General features: G+C 44.3%; 2 protein-coding genes across 15 annotated transcripts in view; both read left to right on the top strand.

The window, feature by feature from the left end:
• Positions 1 to 2,836, top strand: part of gphna (gephyrin a) — a 117,370-nt gene extending 114,534 nt beyond the window's left edge. For 13 of the 14 annotated variants that reach the window (XM_036962399.1, XM_036962406.1, XM_036962402.1 and 10 more), the window contains 3 exons: positions 282 to 385; positions 511 to 607; positions 813 to 2,836. In XM_036962399.1, coding sequence (XP_036818294.1) covers positions 282 to 385; positions 511 to 607; positions 813 to 946 — 335 coding nt within the window. In that variant the 3' untranslated portion in view covers positions 947 to 2,836. Of the gene's footprint in view, positions 1 to 259; positions 386 to 510; positions 608 to 812 lie in introns of those variants that run through there. The other variant, XR_005039491.1, reaches the window with a different exon arrangement.
• Positions 2,837 to 3,164: 328 nt separating this feature from the next.
• Positions 3,165 to 26,656, top strand: part of mpp5a (membrane protein, palmitoylated 5a (MAGUK p55 subfamily member 5)) — a 44,634-nt gene continuing 21,142 nt past the window's right edge. The window contains exons 1-3 of the mRNA XM_036962531.1: positions 3,165 to 3,367; positions 19,530 to 20,068; positions 21,334 to 21,542. Of these exons, the coding sequence (XP_036818426.1) occupies positions 19,696 to 20,068; positions 21,334 to 21,542 (582 nt within the window). The 5' untranslated portion in view covers positions 3,165 to 3,367; positions 19,530 to 19,695. The remainder of the gene's footprint in view (positions 3,368 to 19,529; positions 20,069 to 21,333; positions 21,543 to 26,656) is intronic.

Here is a 26,656-nt window from a genome sequence, read left to right as displayed (position 1 = left end):
CCCCTGCACAGCCAAGGCCCCCAGCTTGGTCCCCCGGCCCAGCCCGGCCCCATACTGACAGGCCAGTGGGGTGAGAAGAGAACCACTCTGCACTGAGCCTTTATCCTGTCCTACAGGGGCTGCCAGCTGGAGCATGTCAATAACAACAATGCTCCTACACCCCAACCCGTCCAAACCTTCTCTGGCCTATCCTGTCATCTCCCGCCTTAGCCCTCTGAACAGTGGTAATGTCCCGTCCTTTTCTCCCTCTCATCCTCAGCCCCTCTCTTTCTGTTGGTCAGGTAACCCAGTGTCTGCGGTCGTCACCTGTAACCTCTTCGTCATCCCTGCTCTGAGGAAGATGCAGGGGATCCTGGACCCTCGGCCCACCATCATCAAAGCCAGGGTAAGTTAACAAGAGTTTTTTTTTTATTTATTTTTTACACATAGCTTAATGCAAATACATTGGGGTTTAAAGTTGAGTGTGATGTCATCATTCTGTGCCCTGCTTTCTCCTGTGTGTGTAAACAGCTTTCCTGTGATGTAAAGTTGGACCCTCGTCCAGAGTACCACCGCTGCATCCTGACATGGCACCACCAGGAGCCTCTGCCATGGGCACAGAGCACAGGTATTATCTCATACACACAATACTTTGTCATCAGCACATTTGCATGTAAAAAATGGATAAGGGAAAGTGTGTATCAAAAAGTTGATCCTTGTCATGTTATTGGCTCTCTCTCTGTCTCTGCCCCCCCCTCTATCCCTCTCTGCCAACACTCTCCTTCTTTATCTCGCTCACTCTTTATCTCTCTCTGTCTCTCTCCCCCCTAAAGGAAATCAGATGAGTAGTCGACTGATGAGCATGAGGAGTGCCAACGGGCTGCTGATGTTGCCTCCTAAAACAGAGCAATACGTGGAGCTGCATAAAGGAGAGGTTGTGGACGTGATGGTCATAGGACGACTATGATGATGTCATCTTACGGGGACAGATAGATAGACAGGGAGAGAAAGTGGTGCATGTCCACATATCATAACTATTCTGTAATATGCAATGGCACAGCTAGTTTTTGTTGATTTGGATAATAAAGTTCATCAAGTATAATTAACCAACATCTCGAACACAAAGTAAATGAAGTACATACATTGATCATGAAATCTGAATTTGAAAAGATCATTGTATTTCAAAGAAAGACAATGTTATACCTTTTAAAAGTGAAAAAAAAGAGATTTATTCTGTATTATATTATTATAATTATTATTATTAATATTATATTGTCATATTAAGCAACTCTGTTTAACTTTCATCCTTGCAATTGCTTTGTGTGTTCAACCCTAGACCTTATAGATAGATAGCAGTAGCATTTCAATAACAAGCTGTAGGTGCTCAAAAAAAAATACAAATAAAATACTATTTTCTTATCTCACAAAAAAATGATAGTAAATACATATCTTCTTTTTGAACAACGGAAACCCTTTTGAGATAATGTCAGAAGTCCCTCTTGGGGAACGTCCTGATTCTCCACCCTTCTCCTGAAGTGTACACTTGCACACTCCCCGTCATTTTTAAAGGCATTGGATTGGTGAAGGTAGGCATTGACTGGAGGGAGTTTCCACCATTACTAGATCCATGCAGGAATAGAGTGAAGAATCAGGATGTAGCCTTGGTGCTCTGTCTTATTAGGAGTGTTTTCAGGGTCCTGAGGGTGCCTTCAGCTATCTTTCCCCTCCCTTTAGTATTCTTCTTCTCTTCTATGCCTCATTATATGGGCTTTATAATGCCTCATAATGGCTTCACACACAGCTTTGCTTGTTGTTTTTCTTGTGAGTCGTGTTTGTGTGCAGTTGCCAAAAGTGGTGGGTATCTTGGGCCAAAAGTCATAGGGTCATCATGATGAGACCTGGGCCTGTATTCATAAAGTGGCTCGGAGTAGTGATCTAGGACCAGGTCCCCCCGTCTATATAATCTTATTCATTATGATAAACTGATCCTAGATCAGCGCTCCTACTCCTTTATGATTACAGGCCTTGAAGGTGGAGAAAGGCAGCGAGTGGTTGCCAGTGCCCCCTAGGCTGACTGTTTCCCCTAGCTGCCCCCCAGGCCCACTACTGTAGCTTCCCCTCCAGGCCCACAAGCTGCCCCCCAGGCACCCTAGCTGCACCCTAGCTACCCCTCAGGCCCACTAACTTCCTTCCAGGCTGATTGTTCCCCCTAGCTGCCCCCCAGGCCCACTAGCTACCCCCCAGGCCCACTAACTTCCTTCCAGGCTGATCGTTTCCCCTAGCTACCCCCCAGGCCCACTAACTTCCTTCCAGGCTGATCGTTTCCCCTAGCTGCCCCCCAGGCCCACTAGCTACCCCCCAGGCTGATCGTTCCCCCTAGCTGCCCCACAGGCCCACTAGCTTCATCATAGTCTGACCTGGTCCTGAAGTCCCACCCAGAGACGTGTATTCTTTCACATATCTAAATATATGCCTCTGGTCCCACCCTGTCCCCCGACCTTCTACTTTACCAACACGGCCTGTCTCCCTCCCACCCTCACCCCTCCAGGACTGCTCACCTCACACATACTAGTATAGATATGTGAGGGAACTGGAGGAGGGAGGAAACTTAGTATTTTATTTGTTTAATTTCAGAAGGAAGAAACAGCTTATTTAAAGTGCTGACTGCCTTTTTAACAACTATTCAAACAATGTACAGAAAAATACATGAATACAAAAGAGTGATATTGTACAGATTATGGTGACCAGCAATCCTGACTAAATTAATGAAGCAATGGGGAGATATTGAACTCTGTACTATAAACGTTTTCTGTAATATTGATGAAACTAATGAAAAATTAAACATCCTTGATCATTATGTAAAACAATTTCTTCAGTCTCTTATTTATAAACTGACGTGTCCAATTGGAAATATAAAACGATTATATTGTATTCTATGCTACATCGTGAGTATATCAAAATGTATTTATTTCTACAGCATTGGTCCTTGATTTCAGCAAAAGCTTGCCCTGGGTAAAAAACAACATCTAAATCAACCCTGTCACTTACAGATGTAAAGCATAGACTCTATATATGTAAAGTCGTCTTTCATTGGACAAAATAGAATTGTTTCGGGTCCTGTGAGCAGCATTGTCCAATCGCGAACGTTGTTTCATGCGAATTTACTGGGCACTGTAGAGCAAAAGGGAGACCCTTCACGTATGAACAACTCTCGAGTTGGAAATGACTCCTAACGCACGGCTACGGAAGAGAGGATCCGGACTGATATTGTGGCACAAAGTTAGCAAAGTTTTTTTTCGTTTTTTTAACTCAACTGATACAAAAAACAGTGGAGTAATATTGGACATGTCAATGAAGAATATATTCTCGACAGGGTTGCGGGAATAAAGTGAGTAGTTCTCTTCCATTTCCTATGTATTTTGGAGTGTCATTGTCTGCGACGCGTTGCCAGGGAAGAGCTAGTTAGCTAGCGCGATCTTTTAAAGTTTGTTCTACCTGATGAACTAATAGAAGAGCATCTCACGTTGAACTAAAGCTGTTGTTTCAACTTCGTGTGATAACAACGAAATTGTGTATTTACTTTAGTAAAATTGTCACCGAATGTCACCTTCCATCCAATGGCATAGCAGAGAATGTCGCAACGCAATGGCTAGCAACTGCTACAAGCTAGAAAGGCGGACTAAGGTACTTTTGCCCAACCTGTTGGGTGCGTGAGGTGTGGGTGCGCTAATCGATGCACTCTTTAGACAGATATTTAGTTCGTCCATGTCTTTTGAATAAGATTTGTTGCATGTTTGTCCATAACCATCTAGGTGGCTAGGTATTTGTAAAAAGCAGACTATAATCTAGAACTGTCTGCTACTAGCTAGCTCGCAAGGTGTAATTCTAGCTATGAAAAGGTCTCGTGCATCTAAAAAATAATAGTATTCCAGCCAGGACACCATGTCTCAAAACATTATATTTAATTAATTTACCAATCCAGTACAGATGGATGATAAAGAGTCTGTTTTTGACAGTAATGCAATAAAGTCTGACCAGAAAGTCCTCATCAATCAACAGAAGGTGATCTTCATTTGGTCACCATATGGCCTGTGTCAACATGAACATCAGCACGGATGTCTGACACCGAGGTTATGCCCGTATTGTGATCAACTACTCCCTTCAATGGCTGTCTGACAACAGCATCAGTGACTAACTAAATGCAGGCTATTTGTTCAGTACAAATATCTATTTTTAGATATACTAGAAAAGCAATACAATCAATGGGGCCGCAGGGTAGCCTAGTGGTTAGAGCGTTGGACTAGTAACCGAGCTGACAAGGTACAAATCCGTCGTTCTGCCCCTGAACAGGCAGTTAACCCACTAGGCTGTCATTGAAAATAAGAATTTGTTCTAATAAAATTAATTTAATGAAGACCACATCCATTTACCACACACTGGGTGCTTATCACCTACTACCCAGCCTGATACTATAATGGTAAAAAATAACAATCTTATCAGTCTCCATAATCACATGCCTCTAGTCACTGCCACTGCCAGTTTTGAGCAGGTAGAATAGCTGAAAGCTATTTTTGAGGAGTTTGATAGCTGTGTTATCAAATGTTATCAAAATGTAACACTTACTAGAAATGCCATTGTCTTATATGGACTAGAATGACAGAGGGGCTCTGTCGTTCTCTCCACCTTCATGCATCCTGTCTCTCTGCCCCCTCTCTACCACCCAGGTGCTGTTTGTTTTTATTTCACCTTTTTAAAACCCTGTTACGAGGTGGTTCATGCATCTCTCATTTCCTCTTCCCTGGAATCTGGAATGTTCATTATTCTGTGTGTGGAGTGTTGGAATGTGGAGTGAGAGTTCTGGAGAAGATCAGAATCCTGGTCTGTTTCTCCTCCACAGTGACAGGTTAAGGGAGGATAGGATACACTGACCCACAGCTGAGGTGTCACTGGGGACTCTCTGATTACATGTAATCAGAAGAAACAAGTTCACAGGCCTAGTTGATTTTCCTAGCCTATATTTCTCTCCTTTTAATGTGAGCCAAGAAGTGAGAATAAAGGCAGCGTGTGGGAATGAAAATATCTTGAGTGGAATGTTAGACTCTGCCCAGTGTTGTTTTATATTTGGTTTGGCTCAGGACAGTGGGCTGGAGGAGGAGGGCTTCTCAACCCCATCTGTGGTCTCAGAAGGCTAGACCAGGAAAGAACAGACAGACACCACCCTTTAAGAGCTCCTGAGTGGCACAGCGGTCTAAGGCACTGCATCTCAATACAAGAGGTGTCACTACAGTCCCTGGTTCAAATCCAGGCTGTATCACACCCGACCCATAGGGTGGTGCACAATTGTCCCAGTGTCATCCTGATTAGGGGAGGGTTTGGCTGGGCTAGGCTGTCATTGTAAATAAGAATTCCTTCTTAACTGACTTGCCTAGTTAAATAAAAGAATAAGGTTGTCAAGTGGGCTGGTTTTAGCTGCCTGCTGTGCCCGTGACAAGCTGCCTCATGCCCACGGTAGTACAGGTCTGTCCTGTAGAGATGACACCTGCAGTGCTAGCAGGACCATGTGTGATTCACCTCGTATAACCTAGCCATCAACAAGCAGACATTCTAGTGTTGTTTATGGCTACACACCACCAGGACCGGTCAGGACACGGACAGACCAAACACCACCATGATGTTACCATGCTGTTTGCACAGTGTTAGTCTGTAAATCAGATTTAGCCTGGACCAGGAGTGGTATGTTTGGGGGAGAAGACAGTTATGTAGCCTGGACCAGGAGTGGTATGTTTGGAGGAGAAGACAGTGATGTAGCCTGGACCAGGAGTGGTATGTTTGGAGGAGAAGACAGTGATGTAGCCTGGACCAGGAGTGGTATGTTTGGAGGAGAAGACAGTGGTCAAATTGTCTCTCTTTGTTTTGTTACCTCCCAAGTGTATCTTTTTTTTTGTCATTATGTTCAGGCAATTCAAGCACGTACTGACTGGGTCATACATTCTTAGTTAAGGTAATCATTTCCAGGTGCTGTCCACTGTTTAGTGTGTGTGTGCGTGCGCCATTGGTGAAAATATGACACAAGGCCATAGAATTAGAATAATTAATAGTAAGTGAATTGGATCTCTATATATCAGACAGACAGGTGCAGAAGTAAACACTGTTCAGGGAAGTTGTTTACTCTTCAGGTCCTGTAGGGTTGTTCCTCTCACTCTGCTTTAATCTGAAAGGTTAGGTCACACCCACAGCCTAGGACCTGCTACTCCTGCTGCTTCCCCTTAAAAACAAAACACCTACACACACACACTGACCCCTCCTCCCTTACCCACAGGTAATGAACCTGTTCCATCTGCCTTCGCTCTCACATTGTAGTCTATATGCTGCTGCTTAGTCTTTGGGGTTTAGGCCAGGTGGCTGCTGATGTAGAAATAGTATTATCATATACATTTGGTTGATATGTGTAATGAGCTGTTTAGGAAGGTTTCTGCAGCCGCTACCAGGCCCATTGTGCATAGCTAGCTGTCTGTGTTGGTCAGTCAGTTCAGTTAGCCCAGTGGTTGAGAGGACCAGGAGGATGACCACTCTGTCTCCACCAGGGTGCTTAGCTAAGCCACACAGCAGCAGATGGTCCACTCAAAGGGCCCAGTGTGTGCAGGGCTTGAAATTGAGGGCATTTCTTCATCTCGAGGACTTTAAAAAGATGTCTAAGACGGTTCAAAACAGACTTTGGCACAGTCCCGGGACGATAGATCCAAAAATCATACAACCACTGTTGCATCCAAAGGAATGTTTTGCTTAACATTTTGATAACTATTATTTCATATTTTAATTGTAACAATGTGCACACGGCGGCAGGCCTACATGCAAATGTTCCAAAATGCAAATTGCGGGAAAACACATTTTCTAAAATGCACAAAACAGATGGGACTGTGATAGACTGTATCCAGTTTGCTGAGTAGAGTGTTGGAGGCTATTTTGTAAATGGCATCGTCGGGGATTGGTAGGACAGTCAGTTTTACAAGAGTATGTTTGGCGGCGTGATGTTTGGAGGCTTTTCTGCAAAATAGGAAGCTGATTCTAGATTTAACTTTGGATTGGAGATGTTTAATATGAGTCTGGAAGGAGAGTTTACAGTCTAGCCAGACACCTAGGTATTTGTAGTTGTCCACATATTCTAAGTCAGAACCGTCCAGAGTAGTGATGCTAGTTGGGCGGGCGGGTGCGGGCAGCGATTGGTTGAAAAACATGCATATAGTTTTACTCGCGTTTAAGAGCAGTTGGAGGCCACGGAAGGAGAGTTGTATGGCATTAAAGCTCGTTTGGAGGTTTGTTAACACAGTGTCCAAAGAACGGCCAAAAGTATACAGAATGATGTCGTCTGTGTAGAGGTGGATCAGAGAATCACCAGCAAGAGCGACATCATTGATGTATACAGAGAAAAGAGTCGGCCCGAGAACTGAACCCTGTTGCACCACCATAGAGATTGCCAGAGGTCCGGACAACAGGCCCTCCGATTTGACACACTGAACTCTATCTGAGAATTAGTTGGTGAACCAGGCGAGGCAGTCATTTGAGAAACCAAGGCGGTTGAGTCTGCCGATTACCAGTCTGCCGATGACCAGCTCGGAAACCGGATTGCACAGCGGAGAACGTACGGTAGGATTCGAAATGGTCGGTCATCTGTTTATTAACTTGGCTTTCGAAGACTTTGGAAAGGCAGGGCAGGATGGATCTAGGTCTGTAATAGTTTGGGTCTAGAGTGTTACCCCCTTTGAAGATGGGGATGACTGCGGCAGCTTTCCAATCTTTAGGCATCTCAGACAATACGAAAGAGATGTTGAACAGACTGTTGCAACCCCTATTACCAATGGCAGCGGATAATTTTAGACAGAGGGTCCAGATTGTCTAGCCCAGCTGATTTGTACGGGTCCAGGTTTTGCAGCTCTTTCAGAACATCTGCTAGTTGGGTGAAGGGGAGGCTCGGGCAAGTAACTGTGAAGGGTGTGGAGCTGTTGGCCGGGGTTGGGGTAGCCAGGAGGAAAGAATGGCCAGCCGTAGAGAAATGCTTATTGAAATTCTTGATCATTGTGGATTTATCGGTGGTGACAGTGTTTCCTAGCCTCAGTGCAGTGGGCAGCTGGGTGGAAATGCTCTTATTCTCCATGGACTTTACAGTGTCCCAAAACTTTTTGGAGTTAGAGCTACAGGATGCACATTTCTGTTTGAAAAAGCTAGCCTTTGCTTTCCTCAACTATATATCAACTATATACTTGGGTCCAGCCATAAGCTTGCACTAGCAAACTTGCAACATTGTATAAAATATTCTGGGCCCTCCATTTTCTGCTCCAGTGAGCTGCAGACAGACGGGCACAGCTGTAGGCTATTTGCGCAAGTGATGAGAAGTAATCAGGTAGGCCTTTTTTATGACATTTCCACCAGGTCAGAGGGGTTATCGAACGGGAGAGAGCTGGAAAGATTTTACAAATATAGTTAGTTGAGGAGCTATTTTCATTCTCAGTGGATGTAAAAACAGACTTTGTTTACTTGCTTTTTGAGGCAAAGAAAATATTACTTTGGCTTATCTCACCATCCCTGTGAAGATTCTCAATCAGAACTAGTATCAGATCCCCACATTTACATTTATAGGCCTACATTTGCACGCAGGCCAGGTAGCCTAGGCCTAGTTCTATGCATAGTCAGATGTGTCCTTACACAAGATTGGCCGGGTGCGCTCTGAGCGAAAGGCAATTAATAAATTGACAACTTGTAAATGGAATGAAATAAACCAAAACTTTTTCCTCACAAGTGTAGCATAAGGTTGTGCGCTCTGCAAACAAATGTTAGACTGTAATGGTAATAATAATAATATATTGAATGCATTAACAGAAATTTCCGTAACCAAACATTGTAGATTTAAAAACTATGGTAATTAACGGTAGATGTACTAATGGTGTGCCACCCCCCGTGGCCTACACAATGGATTAGTCCACTCAGACAGGTGTCTCGTGGGCCATACATTTTTTTATATATATATAATTTTTTTTTCACTGCTTGACAACAACAAAAAATCTGTTGACCAACAGCCTATCGACCAATTCGATTGTTTGGTCATCAACCATTTCCAGGTTGCTAAAATTCAAATAGTGTGTCTCCATTTAGTGCCAAAACAAGTCATGTATAGTGTAGAGAATCATTGTACCATCTAAACCGCTGTGAAATATATTTTCAATAACCAAAAATAGTGTGTTTTAGCTTTTTTTTTTTTAAGCTGGTGGTCAAAAATCTAATTGTATATCCTGTCGGGCGTGACCAATTTGAATTTCAACTAATGAGTTGAATGGGAGTCAATTCTGAATTGAGCACTATTCATGTGTTGGAATTGACTCCCATTCAACTCATGAGTTGAATTGGCCACGCCCCACAGGATGTAGAGTTTGAGTGACTGGAAGTAGAATTAGCAATTTAAAGAAATTCCACTGTCATAGAGCATTAGATTCACACTTCAACACCAAATAATATATCACCTTCCTCTGGAAACAATGTTCATTTACTCTTTTAACCTTAGTGCTTAGAATAGCCAGTTATATGTCCACCAACCATTTAATTTGTGTGTCTGCCCTCCAGCTCCAACTCATCCAGTGAGTGATACTGTCAGCCATCTAGCCTAATCCTACGTCACTTACAGAAACTACATTATTCATTCAAAGCGTCTGCTCTGCGTGTGTGTGAGGGAGACGGAGTTTCCAAGGACAAACAGGCTCCTTCACTTTTCACCCAGGGAGATTCTCTTCACAAGCCTTAAACGCTTAACATTCTTTCTTTTGTTACTTATTCTGTACTCAAAAACATCTGCATGTTTTCTGTTTGGTATGACAATTGATACAAGCACTGTCTATTGAGTATGACCTTATGAACTGACAGTTGTTCATTTTCTAGTCCTTTTGGAAATCAATTTTGCTTGATTTCAATGAATGGGGAAGTGTATTTTATATTTAATAGGCTATGCAAAATACACACAACCTTGGGAAGACAAGTGCCACCCTCTTGCCAACACTGGACCACATGTAGCCTGTGTACGGCATGTTTATGTGTGTTTGTTTGCCATACTTATTTAGTGCAGGTGAGTGGGCAATCCTCTCATCTAATAGAAACGATTACACCAACTTAGGCTTGTTGTTTACACCTCCGCTCCTCCCATTAAGCCCTCTGTGTGTTTACTGTTTGTTGCCGAGGGCTCAGAGCAAGTGTTTTCCATTATAAACCTATTAGATATCAAACAGTACACGCTTCCTTCATCTATCCCTCTGCCCGCACTCTGCTTCATATTTAATAAGGGAGGAGGTTTGCTTTGATTCCACGCGCACACACACTGGCAATAGGTCCCTTATGCTCTGCTCGGGAATGCTGTTTTACATTCTTACCATTTGCATCATGGGAATTTTCCGCTGTCACTGCAACGCTTTGACCTTTGAGACAGGACAGGGCCCAGTGTAGTGTGTGTGTGTGGGGGGGGGTTCTCCTTAGAGAAACTGCCTGTGCTATGTTCTTCCTGACTCGGATTAGTGACATGCCTTAGTGTTGCCATATTTTCTCCCTCAAGTAACTTCCTCCATTTATCTTAATTGGTAGATTCCCCATACTACTACCTTGACGAATAAAAAATATATATCTTCACAGTGCCAGCACAGAATAACATTTTCTTTTTTTGTACAGTTACTTCCAGTACAACCTGGTCTGAAACAATGTTGGTTTTGAAATGTGTAATGGCGCTGTCATAACGCATCAGTCCTCTCCATTCCCCCTGACTGAGCAAGCTGACTGAGTGCCTGCCTGTTGATGCTAAGAGGAAGGTAGAGTCACTGATCCACAGCCTGGGAGAGGACCCACTCCCCTGGGGGAAATCTACAGAGAGGAGAGCCCTCAGCCTAGCTACTGCTATAGAGCAGAGCACCAAGTAACTAACTAACCAACACCTGGGTAAGGACAGAGGACCCTATTTCTCTTTACCCCCCCCCCCCCCCCCTCCCCCACATCTCCCCCTTTCTACAGTCCTCCCTGTGTGTCTTTGTGTTGTCTCCTTACCTCCTGCCTGCTGACAAAGCTGTTGTCATGGAGATGCATAAGGGTCCTTCGAGGCACGTAATCTCCACACAGCAGAGAGGCTGACAGAGAGGGAAAGGGAGTGAGGGGGAAGAGAGGAGAGCCCAGACAAAAAAGAGAGGCAAAAGAGGTAGATGAGGGATTTCTTGAGATAAGGAGGAGGGCAGATTGAGGTCTTGTTCAGATTCAGAGCTGTGCTGAGGAGGTTAGAATGTGTGCCCTGTCAATCTCACTCACTCACTCACTCACTCACTGACTCACTGGGACACAGCTCAGTAGTGCAGGACCTGGGGAGTATGTCCAGCTCGGAGTGGAGCTAACTAGGAAGAGAGGAATGTGACGGGACCTGTGGAGGAGGGGTTGATCCACGGATGGAGGGACAAAGGTTATCTATTCTTCTGGTGTCCGGCTTCATGTGACCAGTGCTGGCCTGTTGGAGCGAGGGAGAGAGCTGGTATTGGTTATCTTCCTGAGATTACAACAGAAAGTGTGTTCCACTGAAATGTCATCTATGTGTACTGACTCCACAGTCACCTTTTATAATCAAATCAAATGTATTTATATAGCCCTTCGTACATCAGCTGATATCTCAAAGTGCTGTATAGAAACCCAGCCTAAAACCCCAAACAGCAAGCAATGCAGATGTTGAAGCACGTTGGCTAGGAAAAACTCCCTAGAAAGGCCAAAACCTAGGAAGAAACCTAGAGAGGAACCAGGCTATGTGGGGTAGCCAGTCCTCTTCTGGCTGTGACGGGTAGAGATTATAACAGAACATGGCCAAGATGTTCAAATGTTCATAAATGACCAGCATGGTCAAATAATAATAATCACAGGCAGAACAGTTGAAACTGGAGCAGCAGCACAGCCAGGTGGACTGGGGACAGCAAGGAGTCATCATGTCAGGTAGTGGTCCTAGGGCTCAGGTCCTCCGAAAGAGAGAATTAGAGAGGGCATACTTAAATTCACACAGGACAACGGATAGGACAGGAGAAGTACTCCTGATATAACAAACTGACCCTAACCCCCCGACACATAAACTAAATAAATACTGGAGGCTGAGACAGGAGGGGTCAGGATACACTGTGGCCCCATCTGAGGACACCCCCGGACAGGGCCATAATAACTTGTGTTTTTTAGGTCTACTTCAGTCACCGTTTAAAATAACCGGTATCTTGTAGGCCTACTTCTTGTGTGTAAGGTTTTTAGGGCTGACCCCATTTTAGTCGACTATTCAGTTGTTAGGTCGATAACCGAGATTTTTTAGTTGAGCGGTCGCACATTATTTTTTAAAACATTTTTATGGTGCACAAGACACCTGTCTGATTGGTGCCTGTCTCCGTGGACTGATCCATTGTGGAGGACATGGAGATGGCACAGTCCATCACTCTAAGACATGTGATACTGACATTCTAAGTGATTTTATATTATGTAAGAATAATAGTGCTACACTAATAAATCTAATATTGATACACACAGGAAACTGTTGTGTGAAAAACCCAGCAGCGTTGCAGTTCTTGACACAAACTGGTGCGCCTGGCACCTACTGCCATACCTCTATTGTCTTGCCCGTTCACCCTCAGAATGGCACACATTCCATGACTCAATTGTTTCAAGACTCCTCCCCTTCATCTACACTGAAGTGGATTTAAAAAGTGACATCAATAAGGGATTGAGAACTTTCACCTGGATCCCCCTAATCAGTCTGGTTTGGAAAAAACCAAGTGTTCTTAATGTTTTGTATACTCGGTATATATCTACAGAAATACACTGAGTGTTTGTTTAATAGCCTCTCGATTCCGTGAGCACCAAGCCTCCCATATACCTGCAAAATGTTTGATGAAGCAATTTCACAAATTCAACTGTTTTTGATCTTTGCTATGCTGTAATAAAGGCTTTACAATGTATATATTTGTTTGTTAGAAGATACTCTGGTATTACTTAGAATATATTTAGTGTTAAAACTGTTCCAAACAGGCATAAAAATATTACATCACACACATTATTCTCTCTCTCCTATACCCTCTGTATTTGGGGAGTTTCTCCCATTCTTTTCTGCAGATTCTTTCAAGCTCTCAGGTTGGATGGGGAACGTCGCGGCACAGCTATTTTTGATCGCGTTCAAGTCCGGGCTCTGGCTGGGCCACTCAAGGACATTCAGAGACTTGTCCTGATACCACTCCTGTGCTCTCTTGGCTGTGTGCTTATGGTCGTTGTCCTGTTGGAAGGTGAATCTTCGCCCCCAGTCTGAGGTCCTGAGTGCTCTGGAGCAGGTTTTCGTCAAGGTTCTCTCTGTACTTTGCGCCGTTCATCTTTCCCTCAATCCTGACTAGTCTCCCAGTCCCTGCCTCTGAAAAACATCCCCCCAGCATGATACTGCCACCAGCATGCTTCACCGTAGGGATGGTGCCAGGTTTCCTGCAGACGTGATGCTTGGCATTCAGACCAACGAGTTCAATCTTGGTTTCATCAAACCAGAGAATCTTGTTAATCATGGTCTGAGAGTCCTTTAGGTGCCTTTTGGCAAACTTGAAGCGGGCTCTCATGTTCCTTTTACTGATGAGTGACTTCCGTCTGGCCACTCTACCATAAAGGGCTGATTTGTGGAGTGCTGCTGAGATGGTTGTCCTTTTGGAAGATTCTCCTATCTCAACAGAGGAACTCTGTCCAATCAATTGAATTTACCACAGGTGGACTCCAATCACGTTGTAGAAACGTAGCAGGGATAATCAATGGAAACGGAATGCAACAGAGTCTCATAGCAAAGGGTCTGAATACTGATGTAAATAAGGTATATCTGTTTTTTATCTGTAATACATTTGCAAAGATGTCTAAACCTGATTCCGCTTTGTCATGATTGTGTGTAGATTGGGGGGGTTATTTAATCCATTTTAGAATTAGGCTGTAACGTAACTGTGGAAAAAGTCCAGGGGTCTGAATACTTTCTGAATGGACTGTATTCATTTGTTCTTCACAACAGACTTTTTTTCTTTTTAGTACATTTGATCATTTATTTAGTGTTTTACACTGTTCCAAATGGTCAGTAAAAATAATACTGTAGTCTAACAGAAACAGTTTGGTACGCATTATACTCACGCAGTGCTTGTTCCTATACCCTCCTTTATCTGGATCTCCTGTAGTTTCTACAACTAAGTCCCATGTCTTCCACACATCTGACTTCCCCTTTCCCTCCTGAGCAACCAGTAAACATTCACCCATTTCCAGTGTCTTTGTCACGTCCTCCACATCCATTTTGCTGTCACGTGTGGTGGTGTCCGGAGTCTGTTATAACCAATTTATTGATGTGATTGATAGGCGGCTATAGGGCAGGCCCTATTGGTCACGTGCACGCAATACATACAGTGGGGCAAAAAAGTATTTAGTCAGCCACCAATTGTGCAAGTTCTCCCACTTAAAAAGATGATAGGCCTGTAATTTTCATCATAGGTACACTTCAACTATGACAGACAAAATGAGAAAAAAAATCCAGAAAATCACATTGTAGTATTTTTAATGAATTTATTTGCAAATTATGGTGGAAAATAAGTATTTGGTCAATAACAAAAGCTTCTCAATACTTTGTCATTGCCAACAAAGGGAATATAAAGAGGTCAAATGTTTTCTGTAAGTCTTCACAAGGTTTTCACACACTGTGGCTGTTATTTTGGCCCATTCCTCCATGCAGATCTCCTCTAGAGCAGTGATGTTTTGGGGCTGTTCCTGGGCAACACAGACTTTCAACCCCCTCCAAAGATTTTCTATGGGGTTGAGATCTGGAGACTGGCTAGGCCACTCCAGGACCTTGAAATGCTTCTTACAAAGCCACTCCTTCATTACCCGGGCGGTGTGTTTGGGATCATTGTCATGCTGAAAGACCCAGCCACGTTTCATCTTCAATGCCCTTGCTGATGGAAGGAGGTTTTCACTAAAAATCTCACGATACATAGCCCCATTCATTCTTTCCTTTACACGGATCAGTCGTCCTGGTCCCTTTGCAGAAAAAAAGCCCCAAAGCATGATGTTTCCACCCCCATGCTTCACAGTAGGTATGGTGTTCTTTGGATGCAACTCAGCATTCTTGTCCTCCAAACACGACGAGTTGAGTTTTTACCAAAAGGTTCTATTTTGGTTTCATCTGACCATATGACATTCTCCCAATCTTCTTCTGGATCATCCAAATGCTCTCTAGCAAACTTCAGACGGGCCTGGACATGTACTGGCTTAAGCAGGGGGACACGTCTGGCACTGCAGGATTTGAGTCCCTGGCTGCGTAGTGTGTTACTGATGGTAGGCTTTGTTACTTTGATCCCAGCTCTCTGCAGGTCATTCACTAGATCCCCCCGTGTGGTTCTGGGATTTTTGCTCACCTTTCTTGTGATCATTTTGACCCCACGGGGTGAGATCTTGCGTGGAGCCCCAGATCGAGGGAGATTATCAGTGGTCTTGTATGTCTTCCATTTCCTAATAATTGCTCCCACAGTTGATTTCTTCAAACCAAGCTGCTTACCTATTGCAGATTCAGTCTTCCCAGCCTGGTGCAGGTCTACAATTTTGTTTCTGGTGTCCTTTGACAGCTCTTTGGTCTTGGCCATAGTGGAGTTTGGAGTGTGACTGTTTGAGGTTGTGGACAGGTGTCTTTTATACTGATAACAAGTTCAAACAGGTGCCATTTAATACAGGTAATGAGTGGAGGACAGAGGAGCCTCTTAAAGAAGAAGTTACAGGTCTGTGAGAGCCAGAAATCTTGCTTGTTTGTAGGTGACCAAATACTTATTTTCCACCATAATTTGCAAATTAATTCATTAAAAATCCTACAATGTGATTTTCTGGATTTTTTTTCTTCTCATTTTGTCTGTCATAGTTGAAGTGTACCTATGATGAAAATTACAGGCCTCATCTTTTTAAGTGGGAGAACTTGCACAATTGGTGGCTGACTAAATACTTTTTTGCCCCACTGTACATGTTTCACGTAAAGCGAGCAACGGTTAAAGTAATAGGGGTCAACAAATGAGGTATTTCTGTAACAGAACTTTTCAGTCAGAGAAACGAGTAAGAAACAAAATGGCTGTAATTATGTTGCAGCTTTAGCACAGCGTGATAAACACTTGCTGTGCCTTGGTGCCTGTTCACTGAAGGAGAATGGGACAACATGTGACAGGCGTATTGTGTAATATTGACATGCATTTGGTTGTAGTGTGTAATAGTGTTTTTTTATCTTTGTTCTGTCGATGGCAAATAACAGATGCATGGTGCTCATGACGACATAACGTTTCTTTCTTGCCTTGCATTGGTATAGTGGGAGCGTTGTCTTGTCATTCTTCAGCATTGTACGGCTGTGCAGGTGCCTTATTTTGTGCAGAGGGAGGGAGCTTCCTTCTCGCTTTGGCCAGTGGTGCCGACAAGGTTTGTTTTTTTTCACAAGCAACTTATTCACCAGTGGAAGTGAAGTGAAGAAATTGTCCATGATGATGACATTCCTCTCCTTGCCAAAGTAAGGTTCCACAAGCCTCGTCACAGTTTCATTTGGTGGTGTTGCGGACACCTGCTCAATGCGTAGCGTTCTGACTTGTTTTGCACTTCGGATATGTAGGTTCAGGCTGTGGCTCAGAATTAGAAGAGAAATCATCCGAGATGTCATGATTAATTCCATGCCAGCATCTGGGAACCTTTCATTCAGATCTTGTAGCTGCACTAATGCAGCATGTGCATCCGTTCTTCTTGGTCTTCTTGCCATTTGTAAATTACACACACTCTCACTGTGTACTCCTAGTAGACGGATAAGACTGCTTGGATTTTGTGGGCTAATATAGGGTACATACCATTTTGAGATTAGAATTGGAATATACCAATCCACTAAAATGACTGCTTTAGCGGTTCTAGTGTTAAAGCATCAGACAAGCTCAGTGCATATAGTTGATTTGATTCAAACACATAGGATGTTTTATATATGGAAAATGTCACTTTTAACAATGTTGTCCAATCGATTGGTTGAAAGTAGAGGTCGACTGATTATGATTTTTCAGCGCCGATACCGAATATGATTTTTCAGCGCCGATACCGAATATGATTTTTCAGCGCCGATACCGATTATGATTTTTCAGCGCCGATACCGAATATGATTTTTCAGCGCCGATACCGAATATGATTTTTCAGCGCCGATACCGAATATGATTTTTCAGCGCCGATACCGATTATGATTTTTCAGCGCCGATACCGATTATGATTTTTCAGCGCCGATACCGATTATTGGAGGACCAAAAAAAGCCAATGCCGATTTATTATTATTATTATTATTATTATTATTATTATTATATATTTTTTTATTTTTATATATATTTTGTAGTAATGACAATTACAACAATACTGAATGAACACATTTTAACTTAATATAATACATCAATTAAATTGCATTATTGCATCTCAAATAATGAAACATGTTCAATTTGGTTTAAATAATGCAAAAACACAGTGTTGGAGAAGAAAGTAGAAGTGCAATATGTGCCATGTAAAAAAAGCTAATGTTTATGTTCCTTGCTCAGAACATGAGAACATATGAAAGCTGGTGGTTCAATATTCCCAGTTAAGAAGTTTTAGGTTGTAGTTATTATAGGAATTATGACGTGTCGACTATTTCTCTCTATACCATTTTGTATTTCATATGCCTTTTGACTATTGGATGTTTTAATAGGCACTTTAGTATTGTCAGCCTAATCTCGGGAGTTGATAGGCTTCAAGTCATAAACAGCACTGTGCTTCAAGCATTGCTAAGAGCTGCTGTTTGAATGAATGCTTACGAGCCTGCTGCTGCCTACCACCGCTACCTACCTACCTACCACTGCTCTATCATAGACTTAATTATAATATAAACACAGATACAAGCCTTTGGTCATTAATATAGAAACTATCATTTTGAAAACAAAACATTTATTCTTTCAGTGAAATACGGAACCGTAAACCGTAAATATTGCTGTTACATTGACATGTTTTGTCATAATTATGTAAAATTCTGGCAAATTAATGGCGGTCTTCACACAGTTCGCAACGAGCCAGGCGGCCCAAACTGTTGCATATACCCTGACTCTGCGTGCAATAAACACAAGAGAAGTGACACAATTTCCCTAGTTAATATTGCCTGCTAACATTCATTTATTTGAACTAAATATGCATGTTTAAAAATATATACTTCTGTGTATTGATTTTAAGAAAGGCAGTGATGTTCATGGTTAGGTGCATTTGTGAAACTATTGTGCTTTTTTCCCATGAATGCTTTTGTTAAATCATCACCCGTTTGCCGATTCAATCTGTCAACCTCTAGTTGAAACAACAGATGACTTGGTCGACCAGGATTTTGTTTTTTTGTCGGGGACAGCCCTAAAGGTTTTACTTCTTAAGTGTAAAACTGCAGAGCTGTTTCTCTGAGTGCCCTTTGACCCTTTTGTCAGAGAGATCCATTGGAGAGGGGAGTGTGTCTGTGGGTCAAGGGTTAAAAGTGCGTGCGTGTGTGTGGTGTTTGACTGACTGTGAGAGACTCTCTTTGTGTGCCTGCGAGTGTGTGTGAGGCCTGAGGTATTTGTTTGGTTTAAAACAGTCTGTGTATGTAATATAAGGTGATTAACTGAGTGATAATGGCCTCTGGTCTGGCTCAACCAGCTGACAGACTGACGGCGGAGGGAGCTGTAGAGAACAGCAGGGGCCACAGACTGTAGTAGCTTGGTGTCTCTGTTTTGGTTGGCTTATAGGAATTGTAATATTTTATTAGGATCCCCATTAGCTGTTGCTGAAGCTGCAGCTACTCTTTCTGGGTTCCACGTGTGTAAATAGCTTCGTCTCTGGGTTCCAGTTGAAGTGTATTTTAGGTTGTTTACAGTGGGTCGGGGATAGAGGTTTTAGACGTTGGCTGGGGAGGTGTGTGTGTAAAAAGCTCATTATTTGGTTTGAATCCTGGATGGTGAGATGTACTGTAAGTGACTGACTGCTCTGTGGATTCATTCGGTGTTTTGTTTTTTTCTGGATAAAAAAACGGGCTTAGGTGGTGGGCGGGGCATTGAGCGTGGTCGGCCAATGGGAACAGGGCCTGTAAAATGTACCTATCTTCGCAATGTAGAGACATTTTGTTTTTTGCATTTATATGCCAATCTACTGCAAGTCTACACATTTCTCCATGGAGCTTAGACATTTTTGCAGTTTTAAATGAATTGTTTTTGGAATTATGTCCACTTTCTTCTCTCCAAACTTTATCTGAGTTTAGTTTTTTTTTTAAATGTTAATACTGAGATCGTATTTCCATTTGTTTGGACTCAGACGGCCCGAAAATAAACGCTTAGGCGGCCTGCCCAAAGATTACAATGGCAGAAAAATCCCTGGTATTGAAATGTAAGGTCGTGTGGCTGTATTATGTTGTGGTTTGTCTGTGACCGACAGCATTGCAGTACCATACTAACCGTTCTTCCCGTCCTGTTCTGCAGGTGTCCTTCCCTCCTGGAATCCCAGCGTCTGCCGAGTCATCAGTAGTGAGTTAGGGTGTCATGGCCGCTGGGTCCCGGACATGCAGAAATCACCCCTCATAGTGCTTCCCCCAGCCAACCACTTGAAAACACACACGGAGGAGCAGGAGAAGGAGCAAGGGTGATAATGATAACCACATCCTATATGAACGGTCACATGACTGAGTCAGACGGAAGAGGAGGAGTTGAGGCCAACCAGGAGGAGCCCCAACAGTGGCACAGGGAGATGGCGGTTGACTGCCCGGGGGACCTGGGTGCCCGTACCCTGCCTGTGAGGCGCTCTGCCCAACTGGAGAGGATCCGTCAGCACCAGGAAGACCGGAGGAGGAAGGAGGAAGAGGGCAGGAACAGACAGGAGCTGGATCTGACCGCCTCCATACGGCTCAAGAAGCTGTCTCAGAACCCCAAGGTGGGCATCGATAACCCCACCTTCGACCCCATCGAGGGCCCTGGAGGGCCACCGGGACTGCCACCCAACCTGGGGGCCCCCACTCTACTGGGTGAGTAGGACTGAATATGAGAACAAAGATATACAATATTAAATGCTCTATTAATTAAGTGCCCGTTGTTTGGCATCAGTCTCTGGTCACCAAGATAAAGTTCTAACAAGTTGGTGGTTGTGTCCTGCTGAATTTAAAATCAACCACACTATGTAAGTATGGCAACATTACTGCTCAGATAGTGTGGTGAAGGAAGTGCCATTTTGCTTAAGTTGATCTTTTTAGATTTACAGGAGTGGGTGGGGTCCATCTAGAATTCAGAACAGCATAAAGCTATTATTTAACCAGGTTAGTCTCGTTGAGAAACATCTCTTCGAGAGGCCTGGACCAAGCTGCAGCATCAACACATCAGAATCAGACAGACACATGACACCAACCAGACTAAAATGATAGCTTAATAGCCCTGACCTTGACATCTCTAGCTTTTATAATCATCCATCTCTTTTCTCTCAGTACACATGTATCCTTTGTGTCGGTCTGTGGCTTTCCCTCAGTCTCTTAACCCAAGTTCACTGTTCCAAGTAGGCTTATGAATGACACAACCCCCCCCCCCCCCCCCCCCCCCCCCCCCCCTAGTCTGTAGGCCTATGGTGGGTGCATTCCTGTTCTAAAGCTCTGTGAGTGAGTGATCCTCGGGGGAGGGGAGGGGAGGGCCCTGTGAGGGGACATTAATTAAAAAGTCTGTTCCAAAACATTCTGAACTAGGGTACAATGGCTGCTCTCTCTCCCTGAGTGGCTGCCCCATCTCCCGCCTGGCCGAACGGGTCGCGTAGCCCGCCTGGAAAAAAGCTATATGGAGAGAGACAGTAGGTCCTCCATCAGATGAGATGACACTAGCCTCCTAATAACATACCCCCTTTGACACACCAACCCTCTCCTTATTTTGGCATTACTTACACTGGACAGATATGCCTAAAAGAGGGGTCTTGATTTGAGAGAGCTGGTAAGATTGAAGAATTTGATTTATTTCGGAGTTGTATCCCAGCTATTAATATCCTGTCTTGGCGGGCGACCCGTTAGGCCAGGCGGGCTATACGACGCGTTATTAACTTGGCAGGAAGAGTGGTAGAGCAGGCAAGAACAGCGATATGGCAGCCATTTGTAGCCTGGTTCAGAATGTTTTGGAACATACTTTTTTTTTGTTTTTTTTCACTGTTATTTTTATTTTTTCTGCATGTGTGTGTCTGGCTTTTGTGTACTGTATTTCTATGGGTGACCTGTCAGTACAGTATATGTGTATGCCTGAATCACTTTCCTCCGTACAGAGTTGGAGGAGCTGCTGATGTCCCTGAAGCAGGTGCAGCACTGCCTGTCTGACGGCCAGAGCCAGGAGGACGTGGAGCTGGTGCTGCAGCTGGTCCAGAAGACTGACTTCCAGAAGGCCTTCAACATCCACAACGCTGTGGCCCAGCACATGAACAGGCCCAGCCCGCCCTTCCCACACACAGACCGCGCTCAGGGCCTGGCACACGAGGTGAGTTCTGATCTGGAGTCAGTTTGGGGTGTTCTGATTAGAACGGTTCAGGTTAGGGTAAACTGATCATCGATCAGGGCTTACAGATCTCACAGCAGCACGTGAACCGGCCCAGCCCTCCCTTCCCCACTCTTACAGACAGCTTGGGTATTTAGCAACAAAACCGACGCCTGGGCAACTATGGGACAAAACAGTGAGGGTTGGATAGGATTGTTGACAGCATGTAAACTATATTTAGTTTCCAATGTTTATTGAAAACATAAAGTTCCACAATGATCACTTGTCTCTCAAATACATTTGTCCCAGTTATTGAGCAGCTCACTAGCAGATTTTAGCCGTCTTAGCAAGTGTGATGTGGCAGACACCTTCAACGTTGTGCGTTATTTACCACAGAACGCATAGCCCCTCGTTGATTATTCCCTACACACACCGCGCTCAGGGCCTGGCCCAGGAGATGACACCTGGATGCTGATCTCAGTCAGTTTGGGGTATTACTACATCAGGGTTAAGGGTAGGGTTTGCATAGAAAAAACTGATCCTAGATCAGAAATGGCTTAGCACATGAACTGGCTCGGTGGGGGTGCTGATCCAGAGACAGTTTTGTGTTTTGTATTAGAATGGTTAAGGGTAGGATTTCCGGAGGAGTAAGCTGACCTTAGGATCTGTTGCCTGTGGGAAACTTGTACCTGGAACGTATTGAGTAGGTCTGGGGGAAGAGGTTGGTTGTTTGGGGCTGGGGGGAGAATGGTGTGCGTCTGGGGAAGGGTCTGGGGGTAGAATGAGGCAGTAGGGGTTAGTGCTCCTGTATACTCAATTCCAAATCAACCTGTGCGTCGCTCCACTGGTATTTGGCTGAGCCCCCACCTCAGACTTCATGGAAACTAGAACAGAAGGAAATGAGAGGGATACACACTTGATCTGAGGCCAAGAGGTAAGGACTGGGGAGGGTCTGTGTGACACAATGACAGGAATATATACAGTGGGGCAAAAAAGTATTTAGTCAGCCACCAATTGTGCAAGTTCTCCCACTTAAAAAGATGTGAGAGGCCTGTAATTTTCATCATAGGTACACTTCAACTATGACAGACAAAATGAGGAAAAAAAATCCAGAAAATCACATTGTAGGATTTTTAATGAATTTATTTGCAAATGAAATACTTTTTTGCCCCACTGTACCACATGCACACACACTGAGACGTGCGTGCACACACACACGTATGTATGTGTGTAATATATATATAAAATGTGTGCACGCATGCACACACTAAGATGCACACAAGCAATCGAGTATGATTTGTAGGAGTTGTAGAAACCTTTGCCTGAATTAGGTAGCCTACTAGCCATGAGTTCAGCAGAGTTTGTGCCGTGTATGAGGTTTTAAATGGACAGGAACCTCCACAAAGTACTTCAAACGTCTTTTTGTATGTTTTGTCCACTAATGAAGCTTGATTGAGGAGAAAGCCTCTTTGCCTGGAATCACTGAGTTGTGAAGAAGTGTTAATGAAACACCATAATAAACTCCTGTCCTCTCATTCTTCCCATTCTGCCCCAGCCAGCAGCACAGAACAGCTCCTGTCCTCTCATTCTGCATCAGCCAGCAGCACAGAACAGCTCCTGTACTCTCATTCTGCCCCAGCCAGCAGCACAGAACAGCTCATGTCCTCTCATTCTGCCCCAGCCAGCAGCACAGAACAGCTCCTGTACTCTCATTCTGCCCCAGCCAGCAGCACAGAACAGCTCCTGTCCTCTCATTCTGCCCCAGCCAGCAGCACAGAACAGCTCCTGTCCTCTCATTCTGCCCCAGCCAGCAGCACAGAACAGCTCCTGTCCTCTCATTCTTCCCATTCTGCCCCAGCCAGCAGCACAGAACAGCTCATGTCCTCTCATTCTTCTCATTCTGCCCCAGCCAGCAGCACAGAACAGCTCATGTCCTCTCATTCTGCCCCAGCCAGCAGCACAGAACAGCTCCTGTCCTCTCATTCTTCCCATTCTGCCCCAGCCAGCAGTACAGAACAGCTCCTGTCCTCTCATTCTGCCCCAGCCAGCAGCACAGAACAGCTCCTGTCCTCGCATTCTTCCCATTCTGCCCCAGCCAGCAGCACAGAACAGCTCATGTCCTCTCATTCTGCCCCAGCCAGCAGCACAGAACAGCTCCTGTCCTCGCATTCTTCCCATTCTGCCCCAGCCAGCAGCACAGAACAGCTCATGTCCTCTCATTCTGCCCCAGCCAGCAGCACAGAACAGCTCCTGTCCTCTCATTCTTCCCATTCTGCCCCAGCCAGCAGCACAGAACAGCTCATATCCTCTCATTCTGCCCCAGCCAGCAGCACAGAACAGCTCCTGTCCTCTCATTCTTCCCATTCTGCCCCAGCCAGCAGCACAGAACAGCTCCTGTCCTCTCATTCTGCCCCAGCCAGCAGCACAGAACAGCTCCTGTCCTCTCATTCTTCCCATTCTGCCCCAGCCAGCAGCACAGAACAGCTCATGTCCTCTCATTCTGCCCCAGCCAGCAGCACAGAACAGCTCATGTCCTCTCATCTCATTCTGCCCCAGCCAGCAGCACAGAACAGCTCCTGTCCTCTCATTCTGCCCCAGCCAGCAGCACAGAACAGCTCCTGTACTCCGCTCGCCCCATCATTAGAGCCCAAACTAATCAAGAACTCAAACTCACTGACCTGGACTAGAAGGGAAACTCACAATAGGGCCTCGTGCACTCTCTCACTATGTCTCTCTGTCTGCCTTTCTCTCAATTCAATTCAAAGGGCTTTATTGGCATGGGAAACATATGTTTACATTGCCAAAGCAAGTGAAATAGACAAGGGAAATATATCAGAAATTAACAGTAAACATTACACTCACAAAAGTTTTTAAATAATATAGACCTTTCAAATGTTATAATGTGCAAATAGTTGAAGTCTGAAAGGAAAACTAAATAAACAGATAAATATAGGTTATATTTACTACAGGTATGGTGTGTGTTCTTCACTGGTTTTCCTTTTCTTGTGGCAACAGGTCACATCTTGCTGCTGTGACGGCACACTGAGGTATTCCACCCAATAGATAGGGGAGTTTATCAAGATTGGATTTGTTTTAAAATCTTTGTCTGTGTGATCTAAGGGAAATATGTGTTTCTATGGTCATACATTTGGCAGGAGGTTAGGAAGTGCAGCTTGGTTTCCACCTCATTTTGTGGGCAGTGTGCACATAGGCAGACCTGGCTCTCAAGAGAAGACCGGCTATGGCGGCCTTTAGCAAGGCTATGCTCACTGACTCAAAACCTTTCTTAGTTTTGAGTCACAGTGGTCAGATATTCTGCTACTGTGTACTCTGTTAAGGGCCAAATAGCATTCCAGTTTGGTCAGTTATTTTTGTTGATTATCTTTTTGTTTCCTATGTACGCAGTGTCCTATTGGCCAGTCCTCATGTGAACCACATCACCAGAATACTAGAGACACAAACAACACCACAGTGGGATTAGCCTTGCTCTGGAGGAGACCAATTAAGTGAGGGGTGTTTTCTGCCTGTGTCCACCCTTGTAAAACCCCACCTCCCATAGGCTTAGTGTTAGGCTTAGTTGACAGGAAAGGAGGGATTTTGTGGCTAAAATTGAACTTTTGTATAATTTCAGCCAGTAGTTCTGAGAGTGACGCTCATAAGCCAAAAGTGGTCCCCATTTTATTGTGTACTACGTCATCCATTTCATATGGGCCAGGCAGGCTCACATTTGTTGGTACCCCTCCACAAAAAACGAAGAATGCGCAATTTTCTCTGAAATAACTTGAAATTGACCAAAGCAATTTGCATCCACCATTGTTTATTCCATATTTAATAGAAATCAGACTTTTGCTTTAGATTTTTTTTATTCAACATAATATTGTAAGTAATAAAACAAATGGCATGGCCAAAAATGATGGGACCCATAACCTAATATTTTGTTGCACAACCTTTAGAGGCAATCACTGCAATCAAATGTTTTCTGTAGCTCTCAATGAGACGTATGCACCTGTTAACTGGTAGTTTGGCCCACTCTTCCTGAGCAAACTACTCCAGCTGTCTCAGGTTTGATGGGTGCATTCTGCACCTGTTAACCGGTAGTTTGGCCCACTCTTCCTGAGCAAACTACTCCAGCTGTCTCAGGTTTGATGGGTGCATTCTGCACCTGTTAACTGGTAGTTTGGCCCACTCTTCCTGAGCAAAATGCTCCAGCTGTCTCAGGTTTGATGGGTGCATTCTGCACCTGTTAACCGGTAGTTTGGCCTACTCTTCCTGAGCAAAATGCTCCAGCTGTCTCAGGTTTGATGGATGCCTTCTCCAGACAAATCTCTCCTTTCCTTTCTCTGGTCCATGTTCCGTGTGGTCCACACAATGATACCAAACTGCTCAGTGACTACTTCTGTCCATTTAAATCGGCTGAATGACTGGTTTACAAGATTGGAGATAGGTTGGAGCTCATTCATAGGTTGGAGCTCACTCGTGTGTGTGTGTGTGTGTGTGTGTGTGTGTGTGATACGAATTAGTTTGAAATATCACTATAATCCAAGTATTTATTATATTTTCTAAGGGGGACCAACAGATGTTTCCAGGTCATTTTAGAATATCTTTGTAGAATAAGCAATAATGAATCTATTTTCACAGCTTCTTTGCTTTATTCTATGACATACCAAAGGCATGCAAGTATACATGATAAAATAGCTTTTAATGTCATCTCTTTTCAGGAGCAATGAAGCATTATTTCAATGAGCTGTAAGGGTACCAACACATTTGAGCACATCTGTATGTATGTTTTTGTTGCAATTTGTATGATATGTTATGAATCTAGTGCTTAGGATCTTTAAAAGGCATCTGTAACCAATAAGAAACGCTCATTAGCATTGCAAAACATTCTGTCACTCTGCTGCGTGCCCTAATGAACATAACCCAAGCTGAACCTGGGGCCTAGGCTGTGGTTATTTTACTATTCTGTTTGCATGGCCTGGGGCTGGGCCTGCGTGGCCTGGGCCTGCGTGGCCTGGGCCTGCGTGGCCTGGGGCTGGGCCTGCGTGGCCTGGGCCTGCGTGGCCTGCGTGGCCTGGGCCTGCGTGGCCTCGGGCTGGGCCTGCGCGGCCTGGGGCTGC

This window comes from Oncorhynchus mykiss, chromosome 25 (genome assembly GCF_013265735.2).
Source record: "Oncorhynchus mykiss isolate Arlee chromosome 25, USDA_OmykA_1.1, whole genome shotgun sequence".
Taxonomy (NCBI): Eukaryota; Metazoa; Chordata; class Actinopteri; order Salmoniformes; family Salmonidae; genus Oncorhynchus; species Oncorhynchus mykiss.
Note: the sequence above shows the minus strand (reverse complement) of the source record. Positions and strands in the feature narration are given on the sequence as shown.